This window comes from Lontra canadensis, unplaced genomic scaffold, assembly GCF_010015895.1.
Source record: "Lontra canadensis isolate GAN:19392208 unplaced genomic scaffold, GSC_riverotter_1.0 scaffold31, whole genome shotgun sequence".
Classification (NCBI taxonomy): domain Eukaryota; kingdom Metazoa; phylum Chordata; class Mammalia; order Carnivora; family Mustelidae; genus Lontra; species Lontra canadensis.
The window spans coordinates 19,011,716-19,020,206 of record NW_022631025.1 but is presented as its reverse complement, the minus strand read 5'-3'; the positions used below and the strand labels follow the sequence as shown (position 1 = coordinate 19,020,206).

The 8,491-nt window shown below is 41.6% G+C and overlaps 1 protein-coding gene across 11 annotated transcripts in view; it reads right to left on the bottom strand.

The window, feature by feature from the left end:
• Window positions 1-868: 868 nt before the first annotated feature.
• The window catches only part of TLE4 (TLE family member 4, transcriptional corepressor), a 141,194-nt gene continuing 133,571 nt past the window's right edge, over window positions 869-8,491 (bottom strand). For all 11 annotated transcript variants that reach the window (XM_032866689.1, XM_032866690.1, XM_032866697.1 and 8 more), the window contains 5 exons: window positions 7,946-8,193; window positions 5,563-5,710; window positions 4,993-5,143; window positions 4,576-4,652; window positions 869-2,548 (listed from right to left, as the gene is read on the bottom strand). In XM_032866689.1, coding sequence (XP_032722580.1) covers window positions 2,441-2,548; window positions 4,576-4,652; window positions 4,993-5,143; window positions 5,563-5,710; window positions 7,946-8,193 — 732 coding nt within the window. In that variant the 3' untranslated portion in view covers window positions 869-2,440. The remainder of the gene's footprint in view (window positions 2,549-4,575; window positions 4,653-4,992; window positions 5,144-5,562; window positions 5,711-7,945; window positions 8,194-8,491) is intronic.

Here is an 8,491-nt window from a genome sequence, read left to right as displayed (position 1 = left end):
AAAATGTTATCATCTGAAGTAGTAGCGTTCACAGTACTCACACATGAAGTGCAGCTTCCAACCCCACTGGTGCACACCGCTGAAAAGTCAATGCTAAAGAGTTAGTTTGTCTTATAGCTGAGCACTGAGCACACTCCAGACCACAGCCCCCACCCCCAGCCTTCTTTCTACTGGGTGGATCCTTCAAAATGACAGATTTTCAAGTCTTGGGTATTTAGAATTCTTTAAGCACCTTCTTAGACTCAATCTTCACACACCCCACCAGCAGCAGCCCAATGGGCTTCTTGCTTTCAACAACTCCAGGGTATTCCACTTGACATGTTTCCCAAACCCAAATCGCGAGAAACGGTGTGTAGAAGCTAATTCTAAGGCAGCACTGCTCCCATGGAACTTTCTGTGATGCTGGATGTGTTCTATAAATTTGAGTCATCCAATATGGTAGCCATTAGCCATAGGCAGCTACTGAATACTTGAAATGCAGTGAGTGTGACTAATAAACCTATTTTTTTAAAACTAATTTTAGTAGAGTTAAATTTAAATAGCCACAAACAGCTAGTGCAACCACACTGAACAGTGCAGCCCTAAAGCACTTGAGTAACGTGACGACTTTCTGACAGACAGTCGTTTTACAAACCGAAGAGGCACTTGGTCAATGTTTGGTACAACCTGTCCTTGCTAACCTCCATCTGCTCTCCCTTCTAGTTCCTGTCAAATGAAAATAAAAACAAAACTAAAAACACAATAATAACGAAGCCCATGTGACTTTAACACCAGTCTCCCTTGAATGAAGCTAGTAATTTTTAGTATATGGGAGTGGCACAGTCGGACAAAAATGAAAGCCAGCCAAACAAAGAATTAGAAATAAGCATACTAGAAGTTATTTATGTTTAATGCTTAAAAGTCTGAATGCACAAACAATCTACCATTATAGAAGTACTGGTGGTCAATACGATGCATTAGAACTATGTACAATGCACAGTTTAGTATCAAAATCTTTCTACACCGTAGTTTTACGAAACTGTTAATGACATCAAACACTAAGCACTTAAGACACCATTTTTTTTTTTCTGCTACCACATTAGGAACGTCAATGGACAGTCCATTTCAACTTGCAGCATCCATCCGTTTCTAGTATGAAATTAAGTAATTTTCTACTTACACAATAAAGTTTATCTACACAGTTCTCTTGATTTTGATCCATAGCAGCAAAGGCACTGTACATCAGCAGATCCACAGACTTAAAAAGATTTTTAAAGCATTCAAACAAAAAAATAATAAAAAAAAAAAGAGTCACATATCATAGTTGAACAGCAACAACAACAACATAAAAGATAACACAATGTTTCCGGCACAATGGCACAGCCTGTGTCCATTTCGGGGACATCCAACTAAGACAGGGAAAGAACCGGAGGTAAAGAAAGCAAGTCCTCATCCCAGGTGAGAGTCCATTCTTTCTGGTTTACAGAGGGAGGTCCTTGCAAGTCTCCTCTGCTGTCCTCATTTTGTCAAAGACTTGACTTGCACAGCAGGAGGACTCCTCCCCTGAATCCGTGCAGTTCCCAAAGAACATGCCAAAAAATAGCCTGTAATTTCTCGTAATGACAAAACTGCCCAAAGGTATACATCTCCCTTTGCAAAGAAACGTGGCAAAAATATCCAGAAGGGATTAAGTTCTCTCTTTAGGCCAAATTTAATTTGTTCATCTGTCTATAATACATTAAAAAAAGGAATTAAAAACTTAGTACAAAGACACTTGTCAACAAGTCAAAAAAGGAAAAAAAAGTCCAATTACTTTTATCAAATAGAATCTAAAGCTATAGATATATTGGTTAAAGTTGTCCAGATAGACTCAAATGAATACGACGTGGCCTGTCATGTTCTAATTGTTCAAATTTCCAAACATTTAAAATAAGTAGAAAACAAACAAAAAAACCTAACAACACAGCAACATATTGCTTCCATATGTAATTATACATTTCACATCTCTATACAGTCCTTAGTCTACATTTAGTGACATTTTTCAGCAATTATGTTAAACCTTCCTATCCCCTCCTTTGCCAAAAAAAGGGGGGAGAGGGGTATCAAATACAATGCATCTTCATTATCAATGCAGGAGCAGACAGCTTTATTCAGTCAAAGTTAGAAAGCCTTCTTTAAACAAAATAAATATATTACAGATATAATACATAATTAAAGATTCCGTCACTGTTAAGTATGGTAATTCCATGTTCTTCCAAGTAGAGAGCTGAAGATTTGGTATCACAGGTTCTTAATGAGTATTCACAATTCAATAGCAAGGGAGGAAGTGGGGTAAGAGATGGGATTAAACTCCACAACTGCAATGAGTATCTGAAATCCTTGGTTTTAGATGCGGGGGGAAGAGGATGATAGAACAAAGTGCTACAAGGAGAAGGGGTCCAGTTCGCATGAAGATTTGTCCTTAATAAATAACTTCATAAACCGTGGCCTTCTTATCCCCAGAGCCAGTGACAATGTATTTGTCATCCACAGAGATGTCACAGCTAAGCACCGATGAGGATTCTTTGGACTAGGAAAAAAACAAATACAAATGTTACCTACTGAAAGAAAAACCCATGAGGTGGGACTGGAAGACAGAGTAAAAACAAGCGTGAAGGTGTCCCGTTGTCCAAACAGGAGCAGCCCGCCAGGCAAGGCAGTCCCGACCCTCCCTCAAAATGGCGGGGCCCAGGACACTCTAGGGACACCTCACCACGCTAGTCTACAGGCTCCTGCAATGGGGACATCAGGTGGCAGGCAAGCCAGCTGTACAAGCACGTGTTTTGGAGAAGTAAGGCCTGGTTTTGAACCCTCTTCTCCGGACAGGTAAGAGCAGAGTGTTCTCAGTATCCCCCACTTCAGTCAGATGGCTTGGAGGTCGGGCTGCAGAACACCAGACCGGTCACTTAACCCCGGTGAAACTCCTACCTTACAAACAGGTCAGGACCTCTTACCTGCCTGCCACCTCAAGAGAGTTGCCTCAGAGTTCAAGTGGAAAATGTCATGGAAAACACTACATTTTTTGAAATTGGGAATGTAAAAATATTTCTAATAGAAAGCCCAATTCTCCTGTGTGACAAAAGAATGCATAGCTCCAAGTGGGGAGGAGTTCAACAGTTAGAAGGAGAAATGTTCCATACTTAAGAATCCTGGATACCATGCTCAACTCACCAACCACAAGGAGGTCAAGGTCAACTTTGAACTGAACTGTGCTAAATGAATGAATGCTGCAGGATTTTAACCAGAACTCTGAAGATTTAAAAAATTAACACCTGACGTGCAGAAGCTAACCTACTGCCAGTGTTTCTCAAACTTTTATCATTGTAACCTGTATTTTTTAAATGATTTTATTTATTTATTTATTTATTTGTCAGGGAGAGCGGGCGAGCGGGAGAGCGAGCGCACGCACAAGCAGGCGGAGAGGCAGGCAGAGATGGAGAGAGAAGCAGGCTCCCTGCTGAGCAAGGAGCCCGATGCGGGACTCAATCCCAGGACTCTGGGATCATGACCTGAGCCGAAGGCAGCAGCTGAACCAACTGAGCCACCCAGGCGCCCCAATTGATTGTAACCTGTAATTAATCTATTTTACTTCACAATCCAGTATACACAAAAGATACAACACTTATACTTACTATAAAAGATCCACTAAGATTATAGATTTCCTTTTTGTTATTCCCAGTCCTTTTTGGGACCACCAGAAAGGCTGTGACCCATAATATTAACAATATATACTATATTCAGTTATAAATTTCATGATAGCAATAATCAGCTATTTTTGTCCTATCGATTACCTGGAACAGTATTTTCACTCAATATATGTATTTTTGTATTATGTGCTGATCTACTCTATGATGACATAATACTACGCTCAAGAAAACTGCAAATCTGTTGTTATCCCTTAAAAAAAAAAAAAAAGCACACCTAAAAAAATAACATCCCAAGTATAGGTTAAAAAAGAGGTGTTCTTTAATCTGCCTGTGAAATTTCCACTAACAGCCAGTGAGAGCACAGAGACGGTGAGTGTGCCCATGTTGATCATATCTACCATTTGGTCCTCCTACTAATAATTTCACACACTACACATTAAGTACCACTAAGTCAATAAGAATAAACATTTCTGAAATTAATTAAGATTTACTAAACTTTTCCACAATACTTCTTTGGGGAAAAAATAATCAAAGAAATAACAATACTAATAGGAATATTCAGGCAAAATGCTCAAAGTTTTTAAATAGAAGCACTTTAAAGACGCAAGGCACACACACAAATCATAGAGGATGCAAAAACTCTAATGTATACATGGGACTGACGCACGGAAAGCTGGTTAGTGCAATGGGCAGTGTCTCGGCCCTGGGCTCGAAGAGAACTGGAGACCACCCCCCAGCTCCACACCATGGGGCTGTGACACCAGCCTCCCTCAGGCAAGGTAGTCTTCTCTTGCCCTACCTCCGAGGACACTCAGGAGCCATATTAATCTGACAGAATGCACAGAGAGACTCTGGGTAAACCATCGCCATGCAGGGAGCGCGCACTAAGTGGGAGCTGGACAAGTGTTACCTGGAATATACTGGCCCCATAAGGTGTTCTCCAGGCATTCAGAAGGTTGTCCTTTCCAGTGCTTACAAACCATTTGCCTACAGAAAGAGTTTGGAAAAAGGTCTTGTTTGTGTTACTGTGTCAGATACCAGCGATTTGCTTTATGGCGCACAAACTATTCACGGAAAACTCTTCTAATTTGCAACAAAAGTTTCTTTTCACTGGAAACATAAAGCTCAATGTCCTAGATTTAGTGAGTCATTTATCCTTTCAACAATGGTAAGTGGATCGGCACACGGCATTAGAGACGCAGGCACATATGTACTTTGGAAGAGGGACAAGTTACTAAACCAAAGGAGTGGAGTGAGGACACATCCGCGGGAGGGCAGAGGGGGTGGACGGTCATGGACAGGAAATGGACGGGAGGGGGCTGCTTACCACAATGGGCAAACTTGAGTGACAGGACGCAGCTCTCGTGGAGATGCAGCTGGTATTTGTCCGGTTTGGTGACGTGCAGCACTTCTACGTTACTGTTCTCCATCCCCACAGCCAGCCACTCTCCGGTTGGGCAGTAGCCCAGAGAAAAGATCTACGAGTGAAACAGCTCAGAGTGACGGTGCCTACAGAAGACACGCTGCCTCTCGCGGGAGGTACTGCTTCTTCTGGGGATACTATTTAAATCGTGAAGGAAGTCTAGATGATTCCAATTATATAAGAAGAAATCACAGCCAAATGGGTGATGCCCAAGTAATGCAACACATCTGCACAATATCATTTAATGAATCAATTAGGCAAAATTCAAAGAATACAAAGTAATGGTCTTTGGAGGAAAAACCTGCTAAAAGCTTATAAATGAGATTTTTTTCTAATCCTTTAATACATATTACTGTGTTTTGACAGAACTGAGTTATCTAACCCAGAGTCAAAAGGGACTTTGTCACATGGTATAGTCTGTCATGTATATCACAAAACTGTGTCTTCCGGAGTGTCCCGGGCCCACGCCTGTACCTGTGAGGTGAAGTCGTGTTGCTGCAGCTGCCGCCCCTCGCGCAGGTCCCAGGACCTGACCGTGTTGTCCAGGCCGCCCGTCCAGAGCTTGGTGCCGTCGTTAGAAATGTCAATACAGCTGGCCCCGTCTGTGTGGCCCTGGAATTGCCTGAAAATGTCAAAACGGAGGGAAAACCTTTGAAAAGTTAGTTTTTATGTGAACTCAATTCCGAGCTCGTCAGCGCAGCCACTGTGGAAAACAGTGTGGAGTTCTATAAAAAATTAAAAGGTGAATTACCATAAAATCCAGTGACTCCATGACCAGTATCTACCCAAAGAAAAGGAAAACACTAATTTGAAAAGATGTACGCACCCCCTATGTTTAACTGCAGCATTATTTACAATAGCCAAGATACGGAAGCAGCCCAAGTGTCCACTGACAGATGGGTAAAGATGTGATATACATATACCATGGAATATTTTTCAGCCATAAAAAAGAGTAAGTCCTTGTCGTTTGCAATAACATGGATGGATACAGAGTATAACGCTAATTGAAATAAGTCAAAGAAAGATAAATACTATATGACTTCACTCATCTGTAAGAATTGAAGAAATAAAACAAACGAATAAATGAAGAAAAAAAGAGACAGACAGACTCATACAAAGAACAAACTGATGGTTACCAGAGGGGAAGTGGTGGGGGAATGGGTGAATGAGATGAAGGGGATTAAAAGTACATTTGTGGTGATGAGCACTGAGTCATGCACAGAATTACTGAATCATGATTTTGCACACTTGAAACTACAATAACACTCAATGTTAATTATACTTCAGTAAAAAAAAAATTGAGAACTCCTCAGGGATCAGTTTCATTGTAGGTCTTACAGATTGGGTTTACTGTGTTTTCTAATTATTCAACTAACAAAGCATATACATAGATTCAGTTTAACTGAGAGGTTCAATTTCTTACACTTTATTTTTGAACACTTAGGGGGTCTTTGACTGTCATACCAAAAAACAACTGATATAAACAAAAGAAAACACAAAGCTATATGTATATGAACTAATCAAAAATACATCTAAGACTGATTTTATCATTGTAATATGAAGGAAAGGATTTAAGAGGATGTAAGGCATATCATATGTTCCTTTCTACAAAAGCTATGGGGATGCACACAGAAGCCGCAGAGCAAATTTTGCCAGTGCGCAGTTATGCAACTGTAGCAGGCTGTGCAAGACAATGAAAAGGCTATGCTCTCAAGTAAGGCACATGGAAAGAAACTCAGTGTGGCTCAGCTGTTACAGGAGCTGGTAGAATGTACAAAAGACACTGGGAAAAGAAGAGATTAGAAGCAGTTCCTCGTAAGAGCCTTACCCAAGATGAAACAAATGATGACCACTTTATTTTTGGAATCATGCACAGAGCTCAGTCCTGCAAAAATTATCTGACAGATGGCCAGTAAAGGCCTCTTCTCCTTACATACTCCCCTTGACTTGCGGCTAGGCCTGATTACAACCTTCTCACACCCTTCAGCAAATCATACCTCATACTTCCTGCTCTCTCGGGTACTGACATCTGGAGACTCATTTCAGGGCATTATCTACCAACACCAATCCCATATAATTTCACTTCTAAACAGACAACTCAGTGCATCGACCCATCCTTAATGGTGGGATTACAGATAATCTAGACCATTTCAGAGTGAAGCACTATGCTGGGACCCGTAGCAGGGGTTCGGTGATAATCTACTGACAGAAGGCACATGTGGGATACATGTGGAATGGAGGACAGTGCCCTGTGCTGTGAATCTTCTTGGTGAGTGTCTAGCCACAGTGACGGTTGGTTAGCAAGTGCAGATGGCAAATTTACAGACGTCTAATGAACTCATGAGGTCATGGGAACATGATGTACATTAATTATGTAAAAGTGACCTCATTTTTTAAAAACCCAAATCAGTGATGCGTAGGATAATGTCCAAAAAAAAAAAAAAAAAGAAAGAGAACAATCCCTCATTTGGTAAGTTCAAAAGTTCAAAGGCAGAAAATAAGATTTTACATCAGTAAATTGTTTCTAGCCTTTTTTTAAAGATTTTATTTGTTTATTGAAGAGAGTGAGACAGAGATCGTGAGAGAGGGCAGGAACAGGGAGGAGAGGGAGAAACAGGCCACCTGCTGAGCAGGCAGCTGGATACAGGACTCAATCCCAGGACTCTGGGATCATAACCTAAGCCGCAGGCAGTCGCTTAACCAACTGAGCCACCCAGGCGCCCTCTAGCCATCTTTCAAATGAGCCTGTTCCTAACACATTTTAGTAGAATTCTATTTCATTGTTTTAGACACACACAGCTCTTTGGCACAGAGCGGTAAAATCGGCTCCCTCGCGTGCTCTCTCTTGCTGACCCACCTCACCAGCGTCTGGTTGTGCAGGTCCCAGACGGCGATGTTACCGTCACTGCAGCACGAGAAGCAGACTTTGGAGTCGGGGCTGATGGCCAGAGCGTAGCACGCAGGGGCCGAGGACGTCAGCTCTGCCTTGATGCGTGGGGTTGGAGCTGCCAGGTCCCAGATGGACAGAGTACTGGCCTCCCCTCCCACGATGAGGGTGCGACCGTCAGGGAGCAATCGGCAGGAACGGATGTAGTTATCCCTGTTCTGCAGAGACAAAAACCATCAAGAGATCACTCACGAGGAAAGGAAAACAGCATTAACATGAGAGCAGAAATCCATAAAAGTATTGTGTTCCCTCCTGGTTTTAATGAGCCATTTTTACTTATGACAATGATAAAGTGGATTAATGCTAGAAAATTACATGAAATTAGGGAAGTACTTAAACTTGATCTACAAATTTAGTGCTGAGATATTTAATCTTAATTAGCATGAAAATGCAAAGATCTAGACCCAACTCCCACCACCACCAAGCTGCCTGACTCATTTGTGCACATACACACAC